The sequence below is a fragment of the Taudactylus pleione genome, unplaced genomic scaffold (assembly GCF_031769625.1).
Source record: "Taudactylus pleione unplaced genomic scaffold, aTauple2 ptg000609l, whole genome shotgun sequence".
In the NCBI taxonomy this organism is placed as follows: domain Eukaryota; kingdom Metazoa; phylum Chordata; class Amphibia; order Anura; family Myobatrachidae; genus Taudactylus; species Taudactylus pleione.
The window spans coordinates 2,376,890-2,399,848 of record NW_028285011.1 but is presented as its reverse complement, the minus strand read 5'-3'; the positions used below and the strand labels follow the sequence as shown (position 1 = coordinate 2,399,848).

General features: G+C 43.4%; 1 protein-coding gene across 1 annotated transcript in view; it reads left to right on the top strand.

Annotated features, from left to right (window-relative positions):
- The window catches only part of GABRA5 (gamma-aminobutyric acid type A receptor subunit alpha5), a 168,087-nt gene that overhangs the window by 9,741 nt on the left and 135,387 nt on the right, over window positions 1–22,959 (top strand). The window contains exons 3-5 of the mRNA XM_088454038.1: window positions 4,733–4,854; window positions 14,375–14,442; window positions 21,724–21,944. Coding sequence (XP_088310164.1) covers window positions 4,733–4,854; window positions 14,375–14,442; window positions 21,724–21,944 — 411 coding nt within the window. The remainder of the gene's footprint in view (window positions 1–4,732; window positions 4,855–14,374; window positions 14,443–21,723; window positions 21,945–22,959) is intronic.

The window sequence follows — 22,959 nt, the reverse complement described above, 5'->3', positions numbered from 1 at the left end:
AAACGATTCATAGAGACATCTGATTTTCGGATCAGCTGTCTCCACAACAGAGCTAGTATGTTAATTAACAATAATTAACAAAATGAACAGATCCCCTAGTGTTTCTTTGCTGAAGAGCAAGGGTCTAATAAGACTTGACTCCCAAAATGTTATTGATGTCTAAGCATTTTCTTCAATATAAAATAAATAAATGAATAAATAAAGTGCTTCATATTTAGTAATGCAATAAATATTACAGTTTTCAGAATATATTCAAGGCCACATTTGTGGATTTGCACAAAATTTGTAAAAATTAATAAAGAGCAGGTCCATAGTTATTATTAATATATTTTCCTTATTTATGTTAATCTTATCCATAGTTGATAAAAAATAAAGAACTTGGCAGTGTTGTCTTAGAATATCTAAGTCTGCTTTTAGAGACAATCTTAGGAACTTATATAACTGACTATATTTATGTGTGATGTGGTCCTTGTCTCCCAGGACAGTCAGGTGTTTCTGTTTTATTTTTATGTTATTTTATTTTGGTTTAGATTTGTCCCTCATTTTTTTCTTTTATGCAATTGTTGTTTAATTATTTATATGTTGACCATCTCAAGCCTGATGTGATATGTTTTACGTACATTGATTAACGTATTTGTCTTTATTGTACAGCTACTTGACTTGTCTTTTGATATAACGATAAACAGTTTTCTGTACCTGTTATATGTTCTTATTTACCTATTGAAACGCAATAAAAATAAAGAACTATTTATTCAAAAATCCTATAAAATAAAATTCCTAAAACATTTGACATGCAGTCTTTTTTTTTCATTCAGGAAATTAATAGGGGTTCACACTTTTGACCTTAACGCATTTAACTTGTGTTTAATGCATCAAATGGCGTAGTGGTCTATGGAAATCAGGAGGGTTATTACATGGGGTTAGGTATGAAAATCCAGACGCTGGAAGCAGAATCCCGACAGTGGTGGTAAGTAACCTAACCCTCTCCCACTCCCCCACTAACCCTAACCCTGTCATAGTGGTGCCTATGCCTAACCTCCCCCTGGTGGTGCTTAACCCTAACACCCCTTCCCTCACCCTAAACCTAACTCTACCGGGGGGTGCCTAACCCTAACTCCCCCTCCCCTGGTGGTGCCTAACCCTCAGCCTAACCCTCCCTGGGGTTCTTAACCCTTATTTTTCTCCCGGGGGTCCCTAAACCTAACCCCCCCTTTCCCAGGCTAACACGCATACTTAGCCCGAATCCTACATTCGGGATTACTGCGGTCTGATCAAACATCCAACAAGGTAACATATTAAAGTAATCTAAATTACAAACATTTATATATATAAATACATATATACTTACTAGAGATGGACACTTCCAAGGAATCTGAACCGCTCGGAACACTGGGGATCCTAGTCCATGCGGGCTGTTCCCACCTGACTCGGATCCCACTTTGAGGCCGAACATCATTCTTCTGGCGTCGGATTCTCACGGGACTTGCATTCTATATAAGGCTCCGCAGCCGGGACTCGGCGCCATTTCACTGCAATGCAATTGTTTGCTGCACTGTACTCTGCTGTATTGGCTCAGGCTATGTTATGTCCATGAGTGGCTGTACTCTAAAGTGACTGTGTATAGGGGGCACACTGCATGCTTCTGTGTGCTGTGCTATACTCTGCTATATTGGCTGTGCTGAGACTCCGGACTCACAAGTGGCTATGCTGTATATAAAGTGACTGTGTATAGTGGGCACGCTGCACTCTGCTTTATGCTGCGCTGTACTTTCCTGTAAATTATTCTGTTTGGTACGCTTTACCCGAGTGCTCTTTCTTCACATGCCACTATAAGCCCTGTGATCCACGCAGTTTAACCCGAGCAGCAAGTTCAAAAACATAAAAATAAAATGTACTTTAGTTCTATTGTTTGTTTGGTTGCGCTTTACCCTAGTGTGCTTTCTTGACGGGACGCTATAAGCCCTGTGATCCATGCAGTTTAACCTGAGCTGCAAGTTCAAAAACAGAAAAATAAAATATACTGTAGGTCTGTTGTTTGTACTGTTTGGTGCACTTTATCTTAGTCTGCTTTCTTCAAGTGCCTCTACACCCTGTGATCCACGCAGTTTAAAAAATAGAAAAATAATAAAAAATATATGCCTTTAAGTTCTATGGTTTGTACTGTTTGTTGCACTGTATCCTAGTGTGCTTTCTTCACTGCTGCCACAAACCCTGTAATCCATGTAGTTTGACCCGAGCTGCAAGTTCAGAAACAGAAAAAGAAAATATACTATAGTTCTGTTCTTTGTACTGTTTGTGCACTTTATCCTAGTGTGCTTTCTTCACATGCCACTATAAGCCCTGTGATCCATGCAGTTTGAGGTTTGAGGTTACTAATAGTCTAGGAACAAAAAAAGGCCCAAATTATGATATTTTAGCTTTTTTTTATCAATTCTTGAAAAAAAATGCAAATCCAAATCTAAAACCAGTCATGGTGGTTTGGCAAATCCATATCCAAACCCGGACAATGAATCAAAATCCAGCAAAAATGAGAAGCCCAGGGATGAGAAGCAGGTGGGCAGTGTTGGGTGCGAGGCCAGATGGATCAAGTAATTAAGCCTCGCCCCTAACGGTAATTTGCTGCGAAAACCGCATAGATTTAAATAGGGGCAGGGTCAAATGACTCGATTCTCATAGAAACGCGTCATTAGGTCCCCCCCCTACTCACGGACCCACCGATCCCCGGGAATATTCTCCCCATTCTGCCCACTTCACTAAGAAGTGGGTGGAATACGGGAGAAGTTGGTTCAGGTCCCGGGAGTGTAGGCAAGTATGATATATATATATATGTGGGAACCAGGTATAAAATTATGTAATATAAATATGCTAAATTATTACAATTAAATGCATAGTCCCATTTGAACTCCTCCTCATTGCTTCTACTATAAGAGGATCTTAACGATTGTTAAGTAAATATGATCAATAAAAAAAATAAGCCTGGAAAGGCAAACTCTACAATTCCTACTATTTAGTGCACAAACAATAGTCTCACTTTGTAGTACTTCAAGTGCCACTAAATTTAAGAGCGCAGGTAAGACGCATATATAAATATTTCAATGTTAAAAAAAATTCCGAAGACCACTATACCATATCAAAGTGTAGATAAATATAAAAATAAATATGTAGATAAATATAAAAATAAACAAACAGAAAAATATGAACGTTTCCTGCACAGAACATTTTTACTGCAGTACTGTTCAGTTGTACAGATATCTATAAAGTAAGGAAACTCTTTAATCTTGTGAATCACTTCTACCCTTTATTAATAAATACAAAAGGCTAAGATAAATTCTGGTGGTTTTATATACTTGGCTTTTATGTATTGATTTTGTTTATTATATTTTGCTATAATTTTCCAGGTTTAAGGACCAGTAAACCTAAAATACAAATAGAAAGTAATATTGATGGTAAAGTTTAACAATATAGAATATAAACTATTTTCAAAGCAGGTATGCTTAACAGACCAAATATGTTATGCTTTATACAATAGACCTGCTGTATAAAGCTAGGTACACACTAGACGATGTGTGTACCCAGCAATGGCAAATGTGACTGGGCGATGTCGGGCGATGCATACACACTGCACGATCTGGAGTACGACCGCCCGATATGTCGTTCCCCTGCCACATCCAGAAGGATGGTGTCCTTCCTCGAATCTTCAGGTTGGCCTGCTCTGCAGGTGCGGCAGATGCAATAGTTTATACACGCTGGACAATATGGACAAGTTGTTGTTCCGATACGTCAGAAATTGGCAAATAGTCCAATATATTATGAAATGTGTACCCAGCTTAAGCCTATTGAAGGATTTGCTATTACAATCAGAGTTTGAACTAGCTGATAACAGAGGGCAATAGCTTATGCTCATCTAGTAAATTGCATATTTTAAGTTCAGGGACAAGTAACTTTCAAATATTTTTATGTTTAATTTACAAGAAAATGTATTTTATTTAATGTGATGGTTTATTGGGTGCAGAAATACAGTAAATAGTATTTTGGAACTGTCATAGCCGGATTGCTAGTTATTGTGTCTGGTATTGCAGGTTTTTGTTTTTCCCCTGTTTCTAATCTCTTTCCCCCCATCTTCTTGTTTGTAAATTCTGTCCACCGGTCTCTCATTCCTGTCCCACTTACGTCCTGTCTCCCTCTCTCCTCTGTGTCACCCCCACCTCCCCCCTGTCTCTCATCTCAGTCCCCCTCACCCATCCATCTCTCTTTCTGCTGGAACAATCCTGTCCTAACAGTGCTGGACGAGAAGACAGAAGTGAGACTGTGTCTGGATGTCTGCCAGCCAGTGAGAGCTGTGAGGGGAGGGAGGGGGTGGGGTCTCCCTGCAGCAAGGCACATGCTGTAGGATATTATATAGTCTAGTATATCGGACCTGGCATATGTCAGGTCACCTCAGTCTACCTCCCATTCCGGCCACCACTTAGTCCTGCCCCTCCCCTCCTGCAGCTGTACACTTACTCCCGCTCTCAGTGGGTCCTCTTTCCTCTCTGTTTAAGGTCTGTCCCATCACTCACTGCAGGGGGAACCATTGAAATAAGCCCCCACTCCATATGCATGTCAGCGATAGGAAAGGCAGCGGATTATTATATAGATTACATGATGGGTGTGGCCATTCTGCATTTACCAATATGTATTTATCTTATATTATGCTAAGTATTTAATTATATTCATATATGATTTTAAACAGTGTGTCACAGATGACTACTGCTTCAATCAAAGAAGACACCAACGATAATATTACTATTTTCACCCGAATACTTGATGGCTTGCTGGATGGATATGACAACAGGTTGCGTCCTGGGCTTGGAGGTAAGACTTTCTTTGTAAGAACTATATGTGAATTTATCAATGGACATTTATAGAACTGGTGCACAAAAAAAAATATACAGTAATGCATAACAACCAGACTTTCCGTCTAGTGTAGTTAAAAAAAGCATGTTATCTTGTTGGTTGCTATTTGTTATAGCCACCTTGCCCGTCCGACAGTTTTCAGAAATATTTGAGAATTTTTGTATTAATCCTGCCAAGTAATTGGCACTTAAATATCTTCTGCCCAAGGTTACACATTTTTTAGATTGGATAAAATGATTTTCTTATAGCTCAGAGATTGATTTTAAATATATGTTTGTTTCAGCTCAGTTTGATTATAGCTGCCTCCTCTGCTAGTGGTTAATAAGAACATAAATACAGAGCTCACAATTTCAAAAGTCTTGACAGCAGGATGGAGGTTGTGGCCACAGCATATTGAGAATGTGGTCACTCTTCCAATGGACGGGTCTAAGGCCCTCATTCAGAGCTGGACGCTCTGAGCAGAGCGCTCGCTCTGAATGAGGGCCGTCCTCCATAAAAATGGAGCGTCCTCCTGGACGCTCGTATAGCTGTGGGTCACCACCCACAGCACATACGAGCGTGCAGGATGATGGTCGCGATGGTCTTGACCATCGCGACCATCGCCAGTGCGACCAGAAGCCTGTGGTCGGGGTTTTCGACCACAAGCCCTGGAGTGATTTTGGCTCTATCAGAGCCAAAATCACTCCCACTGACATCACTAGTGATGTCAGTGGGGCCGGCTTCTGATGGTAGGCGTTCCCTTGGAACGCCTCCGTCTGGCAGGCACGCCCACCAAAGGGGGCGTGCTGTCAATCAACATCGACAGCACGCCCCCTTTGATCAGACACAACGAGCGAAGGAAAGTCCTTCGCTCGTCGCGTCTGGCGCATGCGCACAACGGAGCTCCCTCCGTCGTGCGCATGCGCAGTGCACACCATCGACCCACTTGCGAGTGGACAGCCGCTTGCGAGTGGGTCTGAATGAGGCCCTAGGTTCTGAAGTTTGTTTTTGAAAAAGGAATGTACTGTTTGACACCTGCCCTCACTGTGGGCAGCAGTGTAACATATCCCAATCCCACCTGAACATACCCCTACCTTGCAAATCAGGATAAATGTCCCCATAGCAAGACAGCGAGACATTACTTAAGAAACGGGACAGTTGGGAGGTATGTAAATACGACTGCAAGTCTCTTGATAATATTTTGTAGCAGATGTACTAAGCTCTGGAAAGTGATAAATTGAAGAGTGATAAACTACCAACCAATCGGCTCCTAACTGTCATTTTTCAAACACAGCCTGTAATATGACAGTTAGGAGCTGATTGACTGGTAGTTTATCACTTTCCAATTTATCACTTTCCAGAGCTTGGTACATCCTGAGGCAGGGATGGGAGAGAGTACACCAGATACATATCATTTTGATGAATATATGTCTGCTTCAGCAAATTGCTTTTATTGCTACAGTTACATGTTAGTCAGAAATGGTGCCAATTAAGCTGCACGAGCCACTTTTTTCAAAAAGACTGACAGATGCATATGATTACCTAGACTTGGTATAGACAATATGACAAAAAGATTGATACTAAAATGATGCCGCTAGTTGGACATTGATAAAGCAACCACTATAAATACAACTGTCAGATCTAATAAAACATTTTAATAAATTCACTCAGGACCTAGGGTATAAGAGAATCCTTTCTGATCAGAATACAAAGAAGCCTGTTTAGAAGGCACTCCAGTCTTGGACCAGGTTTATTGGAATGATGTGGACAGCTGCAACATAATTTAGGCATCTCATCTATTTCTTGACTACTCAAGTGCCAATACACATTATACATTTCCCATTTCCCTTGCTGAAATGAGTGAGACGTTGATTAAATCATTGCAAGGTGCAATTCTCAGTGATACACAGGTGACGTAAGCAGGAAACAAATCAGCTGTTAGTATAAAACTATAGCTTAATTAGGATATATACTGGATGAAACCTATCTAGCACTTGACAGGTTGATAGCATTTATAGGGGGGAATTCAATTAGTTGTAAGTTTGCCATTTGCACCTCGTGCATCTCGTGGATGCGTTATACAGCTATTAAATTCCAAAATGTGCAAGAAATATTGCAGTGTAATTTGTCTGCTTTAGCTCACACCTCCAAAGTACAATACTGTAGATAAATTGTTTTTAAAATGTCACGGCTAATCTGAACATATATGGATATAGTACTGGACATCATGAAACTATCCTGCAAAATGAACATGTATTAAATTGTATTTTTGTCAAAAATAAAAGTGAATAAAAAATGTTGCTTTTATTTCAGTCACTTCTCCTTTATAATAAACGTAATGAACACGGGCCTTGATTCAGAGCCGGACGCTCTGACAGAGCGCTCGCTCTGAATCAGGCCCGTCCCTCTAAATTTTAGAGTAGCCTCCTGGCCACTCGCATAGCTGTGGGTGACCACCCACAGCTATAGCGAGCGGCCAAAAAGATGGTCACGATGGTCAAGACCATCGCGACCATCGGGCTTGGGACGAGACCCTTGTGGTAGGGTCTCGTCTGCAGCAAGCCCTGGAGTGCTTTTGGCTTTATCAGAGCCAAAAGCACTCCCACTGACATCACTTGTGATGTCAGTGGGGCCGGCCCCAGACGGTAGGCATTCGCATGGGAACGCCTCCATCTGGCCAGCCACGCCCCCGGCACGCCCACCAAAGAGTGCGTGCTGTCACTCACCATCGACAGCACGCCCCCTTTGTAGAGAGACCCATAGCGATGGCTTGCCCGTCGCTATCCGGGTCTCGCGCATGCATACGACGGAGCCGGGTCCAACGTGCGCATGCGCACTGGGCTAACATCGACCCGCTCGCGAGCGCTCAGCGCTCGCGAGCTGGTCTGAATTAGGCCCACAGATATAACTGCCTGTAGTCTTTAATCATGGCCACTTGCTATGGAGAACACTGTCTGGTGTGGGCAGGATCACTTTACAACTGAAATTACTATGAAAAATTAGCTTTACACCGATCGAACTACACATTAATTAACCTATTAACTTGATGTTATGACATCATGAACTGACACTGTCTTAATATACTGCAAGTGGGTGTCACAGTGTCCGCGTCTGCGTCCGACTCAGAATCAGATCCTATATGTCCTGTTAATGACAGTATGTCTAGTTTGAATGGTGACATGGGGGATACGCACTAAGCCTTGGAGAATGATAAAGTAAACAGTTATAAAGCACCAACCAATCAGCTCCTGATTGTCATTTTTCAGTTAGGAGACAGTAGCTGATTGGTTGGTACTTTATCTCTCTCCATTTTATCACTCTCCAAGGCCTAGTGCATCTCCAGTGTTTACTTTTTTCATATGGATAATTAAGATCAATGTTTTTATCCCCCTCTCAATATTGAGCTGCTTTTATATGTTTGTCTGTATGCTGTACTGTGTTTCAGTCAGAGGTGGATTAAGAAAGGATGGGGCCCGTGTGCAGCATCTGTGTGGGCCCCTCCCTGTAGACTCGGTCACTGTGCCAGAGTCTACTGCACATGCGCATGTATCTGGGACAGGGCCGTAGCTAGGGTAGTGCGGCCAGTGCCATCGAACAGGGCACCACAGATCAGGGGGCGCTGTTTGGGCCTGTCAAATTTCTGTTATCATTCTCACTTGTAGCTTCCTCTTATTTCATCCCCAGCATCTCCTGGCCTCCCTATCTCTTCCCTGGCCCTTCCCCATGAAGCCATGGCCCTTTTTTGGGTGCATTACGTCCCAATGAAAAATGAGGGGGCGCCAATGCTCTTTCTGGCACAGGGCACCAAAAAGTCTAGTTACGGCTCTGATCTGGGAGCATGGCATCTGTTACATTTTCCTGGTGATTGCTTTATTGTGCATGCACAAATCTTTTGATATTGGCATCCACTCAATTTTCTCTCTGTGGCACTTGACAGGTAAGTATTGTCTATTGGTGCTGGGTGTACAGAGTGGTCCCTATGAGGCCATGGGCCCGTGTACACTGCTCACCCTGCACCTATTTAAGATATGCCAATGGTTTCAATTAGCTTTTTTTTTACTATGAAGGAGCGATGCCCTTATTGCCTTTGATTATTTGGTGCAATTACAGATACCCCCACACATCGGAGCAAATAGTGGGGATAGTGGCCACACAAATTTAGGGATTCAGGACTCAGCACTAGGTCAGTGGGTTATACCCTCCATTTGGGAAGTAAGCGCTGTTCTATCAGAGCAGGGGCGCTGAGAGCTGCGCCGGACCAGGGGGAAGGGGCATGGCCAAATCGCGGGTGGCATGGCCATGCTCCTTTAGGAATTTTTTTTTTGCAGCGCCGCATAGCGGCGTTGCGCGCTGGGGGTAGGGGTGCTGTAAGCCACTCAGCCTGGTGCAAAGCGCGGGGGGGGACGCGATTAGTGTAATGACATCAACCCCACCCCCTCCCAACAGGCATAGGGAACTGCAGGAAGCAGGCTCCCACTGCAGCTCAGCACACAGCAGCATGTGCTGGGCTGCTGTGAGGTAAGAGGGAGAGGGGGTGGCGCCAGGCCCGGGCCCCTCCAGCAAGCCCAGGCCCGGGTAATTAGTACCCGCCCCCCCTCTCTGCGCCCCTGCATCAGAGCACAGTGCATGTAATGAAAAGTCACTTCAATTAGCTGGTTATACACTTTGTATTCATGGAACAATGTAGGAATCTTTTTGTTGGGGCACTCGGTTGGCTGTGTTTACAGTGTGCTTATATTTATTTTAGTTTTCTCTTTCATGTTATAAGGAGTGTTTCTGTTCATGCAACTACATATATGTCCTGTGTACTAAATCCATATGTGGGCTTATTGTTCAGCGTTAGGAGCAAATAAAAAGGAGCAAAAACATGAGCAAGTGGAGCAGATGTAATATGTGCAGAGAGATTTATAATTTGGAAGGGCATATCCCAGCTTATTTCTAGATTTCAGTGTAACAAAAAGCTGCCCAGTATATGTTTGCTGCTTATAAAAACATCCAGTATTTATCCTGCATGAAAAAATATAAATACATGCATTTACACCCCATGGATTGCCACTTAGTTTTGTTCCTGGAGTCAATTGCTCCTTTTTTAATTGCTACTAATCTGCATCTTTCAATATATGTGATTTCATGTGTTTTTTTGTACTTGGCAATAATTTATGGTTTTGCCATTAGAATCATTACCTAGGTTGTCATAGATTGTCAGCACTGATTTACACAAGCTTTTCAGAGTGGAGTCCTATTGAATTTATCAGCACTTTTTTGAGTCTTTGGGGAGAATTTATGACTCCGCGGCTTCCCGCCGGTTTGCAAGTGAGTATTTAAAACAGCACCCGGAGTCAGTGTGAAGCACGCCGGGACAAAAAGTCCTGAACCATTGGAAGATATACAAAATTAACTAAAGCCGGGTACACACTGAGAAGACCGGGAATTGTGATGATGTTCAGGGTTGTTTGCCTTCACCTTGGACATCGCATCATTGCCGTTACACACTGCAGCAATTAATTAACGACGGAATGATCGTTCATTAATATGCATGGCGCTGCATGCGATATCATCAGGTTTGATGTGCAGCACGTTGCATGCGACCGACCCTTACTGAGTATAAGGAGTGTATAATTTGTTTAGAAGTTTAATACATTGTACAAAGAAGAGTCCCACCAAAACAGAATTTCTTTCCTCCATCCATATTCACATTATGGAACATGGCTAGGTGTTTTGAAAAGTAAGGACTACAAATGTTATTTTATGTTGTGTATGCACCTGCAAATGCACCACTAGTAGAAAGGCTAGTTCTGCCAAACTGCATGTCAGCTATGGCATATTTATTCCATTTATGCTGTAATGTACTGGGTGACATGAATATTCAGGTGGAGGCACATACTGTATGATATGTGACATCCAAAGGTAAAAGGACAAGATAGAACCTCAGGATTTTACTTTATAGCCATCCTTTAACACACAGTTATACGAGTATGGTACTTTTGTGTCTTCCTAACATGAATAAATTATTTCTATACATTTTTACTGACATGGTAACCGTTAATAACATGTTAGCCTCAGTGCATAGTTACTTTATATTATTGCCTTTTATTGCATGGTCATTCCACTTATTCTTTTTATAAGCAATTCAACCTTCTTCATTTGAAATAAATCACTAGATAAAAAGGGTTATTCATTCATTAATTCATTAATTTATACTACTACTACTATTACTATTACTACTTCTACTACTACTACTACTACTACTACTACTACTACTACTACTACTATTACTACTACTACTACTACTACTAATAATAATAATACAGGTTGAGTCTCCCATATCCAAAATGCTTGGGACCAGGGGTATTTTGGATATCGGAATATTCTGTATTTTGGAATATTTGCATACCATAATGAAATATCTTGGGAATGGGACCCAAATCTAAACACATAATGCATTTATATTCTATATACACCTTATAGAGACAGCCTGCAGGTCATTTTATACAATCATTTTAATAATTTTGTGCATGAAAAAAAGTTTGTGTACATACATGAAATTCATTTATGTTTCATATACACCTTATGCACACAGCCTGCAGGTAATTTTATACTGTATTTTAATAATTTTGTGCTTTAAGCAAAGTTTGTGTACATTGAACCATAAGAAAGCAAAGGTTTACTTTCTCAGCCATGCTAAAAATATTTCGGAATATTTCGTATTTCAGAATACTTGGATATGAGAGACTCAACCTATACTCAGTATGAAGGTATTTTCCAACTATATTATAATTGGTTAAAATCTCCTCATCTCCTCCCAGTCCTCAAACCCCCAGCATCTCTTTGCCACTTTCAACTCCCTCCTCTGCCCTACCCCTTTTTACCTCCCCTCCTCGCTCTCTGCCATTGACTTTACCATCTACCTTACATCTAAAATTGACTCCATATGTAAGGACCTCATATCCCACCAGACCCTCAGCACTCCACCCCCTCCTTTACTAGACACTCCTCCCCATCCATCTTACCAACTCTGACATACTTCTCCCCTGTATCTGGAGAGAAGGTCATGGCCCTCATTAAGTCCCCCCCCTTCCACCTCCCCCTTGACCATATCCTCCTCCGCTACCTCTCTCCTTCTGCCTATTCCCATCTTGCCCACCTCCTCAATCTCTCCCTCTCATCTGGTACTGTCCCTTCTACAATCAAACATGTCTTTGTCTCCCCCATTCTTAAAAAACCTACCCTTAATCCTAACACACTCTAAAAATTACAGACCCATCTCTATCCTCCCTTTTGCTTCCAAACTCCTTGAGCATATTGTTTACAACCGCCTTGCTTTCCTCCCACTCCCTCCTTGACTGATTTCAATATGGCTTCCGTTCTCTCCACTGATACTGCCTTCACAAAAGTCTGCAATTACCTCCTTGCTGCCAAATCCAAGGGCCACTACTCTGCTCATTCTCCTTGACCTCTCTGCTGCTATTGATGCTGTGGATCACCCTCTCCTCCTGCAAATCCTTCACTCCCTTGGTCTACGTGGCACTGTCCTCTCCTGGCTGTTCTCCTACCTATATGATCATTTCTTCTCTGTCTTCTCTCATGACTCCTCTTCCCCTCCACCCACTAACAGTAGGTGTTCCCAAAGGTTCTGTTCTTGGACCTCTTCTATTATCCCTATATATGTCCTATTTAGGTGAACTCATCAACTCTTTTGACTTCCAATATCATCTCTATGCTGATGATACTCAGATCTACATTTCCTGCCCTGAATTCTCCCCCTCTCTCCTCACCTGTATATCTCCAACTGTCTCTCTGCTATCTCCTCCTGTATGTCCCAGTACTTTCTTAAACTTATTGGGGTATATTTACTAAAGTGAGAGTTTTTAGAAATGGAGATGTTGCCCATAGCAACCAATCAGATTCTTCTTAACATTTATCTAGTACCTTCTAGAAGATAATAGCTAGAATATGATTGGTTGCTCTGGGCAACATCTCCACTTCTAAAAACTTTAAATTTAGTAAATATACCCCAACATGTCTAGACTGAGCTGATCATCTTCCCACCCTCTCACTTACCACAATTTTATTATCAATTGATGGCACAACTATCTCCTCTAGTCCCAAAGTGTGCTGTCTCTGAGTTATCCTGGACTCCTCCCCTCTCCTTAAAACCTCACATTAGGCACCTCTTGCAGTCCTGCCATTTCCATCTCAAAAATATTTCCAGGATCAGACTCTTTCTCACCCTGGATGCTACTAAAACCCTCATCCACTCACTGGTCATATCCAGATTGGACTACTGTAACCTCCTCCTATCTGGCCTCTCATACTCCCACCTCTCTCCAGCCCGATCTGTTCTCAGTGCTGCTGCTCAGCTCATCTTCCTCTCCAAACATTCCACATCTGCCTCCCCTCTCCATCAAGCCCCACACTGGCTCCCCTTCCCCTTCAGAACCCAATTCAAAAGTTCTTACACTCACTTACAAAGCCCTCACACAATCTTCTCCCATTTACATCTCTGACCTAATCTACCTTCACACTACCGCCAAACCACTACGCTCAACAAATGCATGCTGGCTCTTCTGCCAACTGATTACTTACTCCCACCTCCAAGATTTTGCCCATGCTGCTCCCTACCTCTGGAACACTCTCCCTATCAGACTCTTCATCTCTCTACAAATCTTCAAACAGGCTCTAAAGACTCACTTCTTCATCATGGATTTCCAGCTCTCATCTTAACTACATGCTCTTCCCTCCCTGTCTATCCCATCTGTGTCACACCTGTTTGTCTGCCCTTCTCCTTTAGAATGTAGGCTCTCACGAACAGGGCCCTCAATCCTCATGTGCTTATCCTTACTTATACTTTCTTCTACTCCTTACACCCCAGGGCCGTAACTAGGGTAGTGCGACCAGTGCCATGGCACAGGGCACCGCAGGGTGGGGGCGCTGTTTGAGCCTGTCAATTTTCCTGTTTGTTATCAGTCTTACTTGTAACTTCCTCTTCTTTTATGCCCTGGCCTCCCCTATCTCTTCAGTGGCCCTTCCCCGTGAGGCTATGGCCCTTTTTCAGGTGCACTATTTCATGTCCCTATTTAAAAAATGGGAGGGGGTGCCAAAGCTCTCTCTGGCACAGGGCACCAAAAAGTCTAGTTACGGCTCTGTTACACCCCACAAGGGCACCTAACACTTGATTGCTGAATCCCTGCTTCTTATTTTAAGTTATAATCACTAATGCAGCAATGTGTATAAACCATGTCTTTGTCCAGCATTGAATTGTACTGTAAGTCACTGGATTCTTGTTCACTTATTTGTTTGTGTACTTTGTAAGGTGCTGCGTAACACTTGTGGTGCCATATAAATAAAGGATAATAATATTAATAATAAAAAAATAAAATTATTAAAATGTAAGATGCACAATATGAATATTACTAAAGTGTACTTCCATAGGTTTCTAAGATATGTTTCATGTAAATATACACCCATCAGCATCACAGTAATCATTTCTTTCTTTCAGAGAGAATAACTCAAGTAAAAACAGACATCTATGTTACAAGCTTTGGACCAGTTTCAGATACCGAAATGGTAAGTTAAAGCAGATTGAAAATAATATATTACTATAAGTGCAATATGACAAAGCAGAAAAAATAAATCTATTACTATGATTACTACTACTAATACTACTACTGCTACTGGATAACATAATAATACAATGTATGTGTCATGAAATAGATAGCAGATGACGTCTCCTGAGTTAAGCTGCATATACACGTAAAGATTTTCTGTCCAACCATCCAACTAGTTAATTGGTTAGAATGAAAATCTGGTAAGGTATGAAAGCAAATGACACTCAGCAATTTGCTCCCAAATACCGGAAAATGGACAAAAACTGTTGTTTGAACAAATTGTTTAGATCATACATTTAACAAACTTGTCTGACGACCATTTTCATCTGTTTTCTGGCATTTAGGAGCAAATTGCGGATCATCAGTTACTCCCATACGTTACCAGATTTTCATTCCAACCAATCAACTAGTTCAATGGTTGGACAGAAAATCTTTACGTGTGTATGCAGCTTAAGAAAGTGGCACTTTATTCAACAACAAGCAGTAAACACCAAAATTTTATTTAAAAAAAAAATGAACTGGCAACAAAATAATTCCTAGGCTGCCTGAATCAACTGACAATACACTAACATACATTTTAGTCTCACTTGCAACAAACTAGGCGTTTCTCTGTGCATAAAGTACTTCTTGTTCCTTTCCTCATATGTAGTGAGACTCTCACACCTCCTAATACATTATATCACAGGTTCTCAAACTCGCTCCTCAGGACCCCACACAGCAGTGGCGCAACTTCATCCCAAGTGCCCAGAGGCAAGATAAATGTTGGTGCCCCCCAAATTAAAATTTACCACCCCCCCAGTACCTATGCCAGCCCCAGCTGCTGCCGCCGCCCCCTATGCAGTTTCTTTTATACAGTGCCCCCAGTATTGGTCTCCCTGTGCAGTGCCCTCTGTAGAGGTCCCCCTATGCAGTGCCGTCTATGTAGTGCCCCCCAGTAATGGTCCCCCTATGCAGTACCTCCAGTAGTGGTCCCCCTGTAGTACCCCCAGTTGTAATGCCCTTGTAGTGTCCCCAGTAGTAATGCTGCCTGCAGTGCCCCAGTAGTAATGCCCCTTGAAGTGCCCCCAGTAGTAAGGGCCCTGTAGTGCCCCAGTTGTATTGCTCCCAATAGTGCCCCCAGTAGTAAGGTTCCTGTAGTGCCCCCAGTATTAAGCCCCCTGTAGTGCCCCCATTAGTGCCTCCAGTAGTAAGCTCCCTGTAGTGCCCCCAGAAGTAAGCCCCTGTAGTAAGCTCCCTGTAGTGCCCCCAGTAGTAAGCCCCTGTAATGCCCCCAGTAGTAAGTCCTCTGTAGTAAGCCCCCTGTAGTGAGCCCCTCTGCATGCGAACACATACAAAAAAACCCCAAAACAATACTTAACCTTAAATCCCGCTCCAGTGCTGCTGCCGTCTGTCCCTGGTGCCCGCTCCTCGGAACTATGGGAGTGACGTTATGACGGAGGAGGAGGGAGGGAGGGAAGACGGAGCGGGTGCCCGCTGGTAACACACTCAGCGGGAGCCCGGCAAATGGAGGGGTGGGCTGCACCCACCGTAGTTACGCCACTGGAGGTGGAGCGCTGATCGGCGCTCCTTCTCCATGCAGCTCCTCAGCAGTGCCTGGAACGGCCGGGTGACAATGGAGCTAGGTGCCCCCTTCAGGGCTCGCGCCCGGCGGCAAATGACTCCATTGTCTCCGGGAGATCCGCCACTGCTATCCGTCCTTGCAGCACTCACTCCCCCCTTATAGCACACACACTGACTCCCTAACAGCTCACCTCCCCCTCAAAGTACACTGCCTACCCACTTGCAGCACTTACTGACCCTCCCCAAAGCTTAAACACCCTAATAGAACACACTGACCCCCTCACAGCCTACCTTCCTCTCATAGATCACTGCTCCCCCCACAGATTATCATAGCACGCACTAACCCCCGGCCTCATAGCTCACACAGTCCTCCCTTGCAGCACTCGCTGCTCCCTCACAGCTTAGTTCCTCATCATAACACACACTGCCCCCAACAGCTTACTGTTCCCCCTTGCAGCACTCATTGGCTCCTCTCCCTGGCAGCACCAGCACACTTACCTGCAGTGGCGTCCATTCCTCAGCTTGCACCCGGAGCAGGGACCTGTACTTTGCACTGCAGTTTGCACGGCACCAATAAATAAGGGGTGTGGCCTCACGGACAGGGCATGGCCTCGTGAACGGGGCGTGGCCTCACGGGTGGGGGCGTGGCCTCGCGACCCGGACCCCCGTTTTTTGCTGGAAGTGCAGACTGCTCCCGAGCCCCTGTAGCAACTGCGCCAACCAGCATCCTCCTTCTTTGTTAGGGCCTGGCCTGGGCATACTGTAATGAGTCAGTCTGACTCAGTATGCATCTGATAATGTCGTGGTGGAGCCGGAGGAGGAGTGCCGCTGATGCTGATCGTCGCTCAGCTCGGCGGCTCCTCTACTACTCGTTAGAACTAAAGCCAGTAGGTGAAATGGCCGGGACCCAGGTGACAATGGAGCCAGGTGCCCCCTACAGGGCTGCCGCCCGGCGGCAACTGACTCCATTGTCTCCCGGAGTTCTGCCACTGCCACACAGTGCAAGTTTTCCAGGTCTCCTCACAGATTCATAAATGAAATAATTATCTCCACCTGTGGATCTTTCAAAATGTGTCAGTGAGTAATGAATGCACCTGTGCACCTGCTGGAAAACGTGACCTGTGTAGGGACCTGAGGACCGAGTTTGAGAAGCACTGCATTATATTAAGCCCTTAAAGCTACTAATCTACCTGGGAGACTGGAAGACCCAAAGTGGGCCCCAGCAATGGATGGGGCAGAGGCGTAAGTTCATACCAGGAGCCCAGAGGCGAGATAGTTGTTGGTGCCTTCTTCCGCTCACATTCACTTTCCAACACCCCAGTTCCAGCAGCAATCACACACACTCCCCCTAAACCACATTCACTACTAACACCCCAGCAGCACCCAGACACACATTTTCCTCCCCCTCGTTCACTTCCAACTCCCCAGCAGCACCTAGTCACAAACTCTTCCGTTCTTGCTATTTGCTGCTTCCACAGCAACAGCAGAGACAGCAGATCCCATGTGTGTGAGGGGAAAGAACCAACAAAGGAGGGAGGGGCTATGCACGCCAGCATCTGCCCTGCCCCTTTTATGTACATTTGTGCTGTTTCCTTGATGGAGATCTGTCGCTAGAGACCGGACTCCATGGTGGGGGCCCTGGGAGAGGGTGGACTGCTTAACATGCCCCCTGGGTTCCCTCTGTATTCCTGCTCTAGGGCATATTAAACAGAAGCAGGAAACATTGGAAGTGGTCAGTATGCCCACTTCAGGGCTGGTGCCCTGAGGCAACCACCTTCCATTGTATCCTGTATTTACGACCCTGGGATGGGGTGTGATATATCTTGTCAAAATGAGAACATCGACATGGTTGAAATGTCAACATTTAAAATGTCTAAGCATTCATGATGTCAAAATTAACCATGTTGACTGTCCTTCTATCACATGACAATATCGTTGGAGTTTAGGAATCACAAGAAAGATACCTGGGATACACATACACAAGATGTAGTCATTATGTAATTATTAACAATATCAACAATCATAATGTTGACACAATGTCGATAGTTATGTCGTCATTACCAGAATGTAGACATTAAGATTAGTTGCAGGGTGGGAGGGATGGGGTCAAGCACTAGGGGGAGGTTATGGTTAAACTACAGGGGGGTGGGGAGTGGATTTAAGGTTATGCACTAGAGGGAGGGTTAGGGTTATAGGTAGGACTTAGGGTTAGGGATAGGGCATGTATACTCATCAGAACCCCACTCCATCAGATGTGACAGTCACATGACCACTGGGACCTGAAAGAGGATACTTGAGCCGCTGCAGCCATCAGTGCAGGTAAGTCACAGCTTGCCCACCAGGGACGATATGCCTACATTCTAATATGTTGAAACTTCATCCGTGTCTACATGATGAATGTTGACAATGTCAATGTCAATATTATTACTGTCAACATATCATACCACCCCCACACACTTACCATCTATAACATTCCCATTGTTTCTAGCACATACAGTATGTATCATTACATTGCTTATTTTAGTATTTTATTCTTGAACCCATAACAGATCCAGATTATTTATTTTCATAATGTACTATTGCAGTTGTGCTTATATATTTACCTATTTTTATGTTGAGGCCTGGAGCTGTAGTTCCAACTGCCCCATTATTAATCTATCCCTGCTGCTCCCCCTGTCTCCCCTCCTCTGTCTCCCTTCCAGCCCACTGGTGCTCTCTCCCTCCTCTCCCATTCCTCCATTTTCAGTCACTTCTCTCCCACCATGGTTCTGCTTCCCCACCACTAAGCCATACAACCTCTCTTCTCTCCCAGTCACCTCTTCTCACTTTCACTAACATCACACTAAACTCCCTCCCTGGTCACTACCTGCAGTTTCCCTTCCTCGATCAGGAACCTGCACCATACCAAAGCTTTCATCTATTGTCTCCTGGGCCTGTCTCAAAATTCCTTGACTATTTTTTCTTCCTGGCTCACATCATCATTCGGTCTTTCTCAATGGACCTCTCCCTCCCATGTCAGTGGACACTCACTTGATCTGGTCTTCACTCACAATTGTGAAACCTTTGACTTTACCAATTTCCCATTCCCTCTATCTGAACTTCATCTTCTTTCTTTTAACTTACCCCTCACTCCTGCTACACCTCTGCCTCACAAGGCTACCATCACTAAGTGTAACTTTGAAGCTATTGACACTTTCCTTATCCTCCCTGCTCAACTCACATCTCTCCCCCTTTGCCTCCCTCTTCTGCCCTGACCAAGCTATCTCTTTATACAATGTCTCCCTTACGTCTACTCTAGACTCAGTAGCTTCGGTGGTCACTACTCACCTTTGCACACCTCAACCATCAAATTCACCAGATACCTAAAAAAGTATTCTCCATCCACTGAGCTACACTGGAGAAAATCATGCTTCAATGCAGTCTTCATCCATTTAAAATGTATGCTCTTGACCAACAGTGCTGCCCTTTGCCTCTCTAAACTCTTATCTCCTCCCAGTCCTCCAACCACCATAATCTTTTTGCCACTTTTAACTCCCTTCTCTGTGCACTACTCTCTTTTCAGTCTTCTTGACCTTTCTGCTGCTTTTGACACCATGGACCACCCTCTTTTCTGGCAACTACTTCACTCTCTTGGTCTGCATGATACTGCCCTCTCCTGGCTGTCCTTCTACCTCTCTGTGCTTTGTCTGTATATCCTTTCATGATTCCACTTTTCCCCACTTCCATTACCAGTAGATGTCCCCTAAGGTAATGTTCTTGGACTTCCTCTGTTCTCTCTTTATACATCCTCTTTAGGTGAGCTCATCAGCTGTTTTGGCTTCCATTATCATCTTTATGCTGATGATACTCAGATCTACCTCTCTTCCCCTGACTTTCCCCCTTTCTCCTCATATTGCCAGCTGTGTCTCTGCTATTTCATCCTGGAGGTCCCAGTGCTTTCTTAATTGAAATATAACTGAGCTGATTGTCTTCCCACCCTCCAGAAAAGAATCACCTCCATCAATTTAATTATCTATTGGCTGCAGTGCTCTTCTTATCTCTTCCAGCCTGCAAGTGCACTGTCCAAGTTATCATTGACTCTACCCCCTCCTTCAAACCACTCATTCAGTACCTTTCACAGTCCTGCCATTTCCATCTAAAAAATATCTCATCAGACCCTTTCCCAAGCAGGGTTAGGGATATGCTGTAGGGGGAGGGTCAGGGTTAGGCATGAAGGGGGGGGGGGAGGGTTAGGTTTAGGGTGCGATGGGGGAGGAGGTTAGGTTTAGGCACCGGGGGGAAGGGTTAGGGGTAGGTGTCAGTATCCTAACCCTGTCAGAAAGCCGTTGTCTGTACTTTCACCGCTGGTATCCCATACCCAACCCTTACTTATACGGTATATACAGTAATACTGCAAAATAATTTTTTGCTAATTTGGATCACAATTAGACTCTATTTTTATATTTTAAATGACAAACACATAATTTTAAATTAGAACAAAGCCATGTTACATTGAGTGATTAAAAATAGTAAACCAGGGACAAACTCAAGAGTGTCCGTCACATATCCAGAGCTAAGGAGAGGAGGAGATTGGCTGCCAGACAGCAGATTGCAGTGGAGCTGCTGCAGCTGGTCATACGCAGCTGCTCCCCATCGGCCATCTGTATGCAGTGAGCAGAGAGCAGTGCCGATCAGAGTTCTTTGTCTGAGGCTCCTCAGATCACGGTTGCGGCTAGTGTAGAGATGGGAAACAGTTGTGTCCATCTCAGAAAATGTAGATTTGAGCCATCTTGAAGATGTAAGGGTTCTTAGAAAACCTACTTATGTGTGCCACTGTAAACAAAACTGTTAAAAAGTCAAAGCATTCACATAATCTCAGCTCAACTCTGTCCATTTTAAGTCAATTGGCATCTTGGGTGCTGTGTACCTTAATTTGCACAGGGGCTTCTAGATTTCTGTCATATTGCGTGACTTCACAAAGTAAGATGGGCCATTTCTGGAGCAGTGGATGTGCATCAGCTCATAGAAATTGGGAGCACTGATGGCATTTCTTCTTATTTGTGGAATATTCTGTAAAATCTTAAGTTTGCAGAACAGTGTTAAGTGGGATTTCATGTTGTGTAATGAAATTATTGAAATTAAGTAAAGGGTTGAAGATGGTGCATTTGTGTCAAAATTAATTTCCCTTTCCACTATTTTAAAGGATTCAAGATCAGATCTCTGCGATCATAGACACTGTTGTAGTTTTCAACTGCATATTCTGAGCATGGAGAGTTGTAAAGCTCCTTGAAGTAAGATGGGTTAACCACCTAGATGCATCAATCTAAAGCTAAGGTGTCTTGCGGTGCCCTATAATATAGGTCCAGCTCTGTAATCTCAGTACAGATTATAGATGGATAGATCATTTTAGAGTAAATTGTTTAGATTTTAGTAAGAAAATAAGAAGTTATTTGCATACTGGGTGTCACCCATTGTATTGTATACCGGAGAGAGATCCTTCAGTTAGCCTTTTGCCCATTAATTGGCCTGGCGGCTGCGCATTCCAGACCCGGAACTAAAGTGATTGCATAAGCTGCAGTAAGTGGTGATATGAAATGATAACTATAATTATTGAGGCTAAAATGTGAATATACATAAATATGCCCCTTATACTTAAACTGAAAATGATATAAAACTTTTCATTACATGTCATATTTTGCAGGAGTATACTATTGATGTATTTTTTCGTCAAAGTTGGAAAGATGAACGGCTCAGTTTTCAAGGACCTATGCAACGTCTTCCTCTTAATAACTTACTGGCCAGTAAAATCTGGACACCTGATACTTTTTTCCACAATGGCAAAAAATCAATTGCTCACAACATAACAACACCCAACAAACTACTACGCCTTGAGGATGATGGCACATTACTTTATACAATGAGGTATGATATTCTTTTCTTTGTTATCTGTGATTTTCAAATGCATAGAAATGTGTCAGAACAGTGCTGCCCCTTTATCTCCTGTGATGTAATGCATCTATTTTTGTGTTGCTGACTTGTTTTATGAGATGATTCACATATAGTTGTGGTAAAATGGGGTGAATTGCAGAATGAGCAATAATATATATTATTATCTATATAACCATAAGTGGTTCTGGTCATACAGATATGTCCTCATTCACTCTTGCTGCACTCGTGCCGAACAGCCCTTCTTGGAGCATAAGGCCCCCTGCAACTCTGCTAGTGCTGGGTGTATTTTTTTCCCCAAAATGTGTTTTAGTGATGCAACTGGGACTTACCAGGAGGCTATGCTGATTAACTTGACACTCAACACTTGTATATCTGAATCTGTATACGAAATGCTACGATGCAGCAACAATATGGCAGCTATTTCATGGAGAATGAAATTTTCCAACAAAATGGTGGCTGCAGTAACATACAGCCCGGTTAGAACTAATATCTAACCAGCAAAATGGCGGCTCACACAACCCTGCCTATGTGTGTATTGATTGTAGGTAATAGTAGCCTCATGTAAACACACCATTATATAACTATCTGCCTCACAACTTAAACTATAGATACAGCAGCAAACAGCTTAATACTATTTATGTTGCCCGGTGACCAGCACTATATCTGGCGTCACATCACTTCCGGTTCCGGCAGTCGACTTCCAGTTTTGACACGCACTTCCAGTTCGAGACTAGCATGAACCATAAGTGCCACTAATAGGTGACAGTTTGTTTCTGGGCTCAAATTAGAAGTTTAGGATATATAAGGACTCCCTGAAGTAAGCATCAATAACCCCTGAGGAAATCTGCAACACGCGAACACATTGGGACCACCCACCTCCACCATCCTCTACCAGAATTACATGAACACCTATGGACTGATTTATAAATCTCTACAGGAACTGGTCATCAAAACTATCAGATAAGCACCTTTTTAATTCTGAACGTTG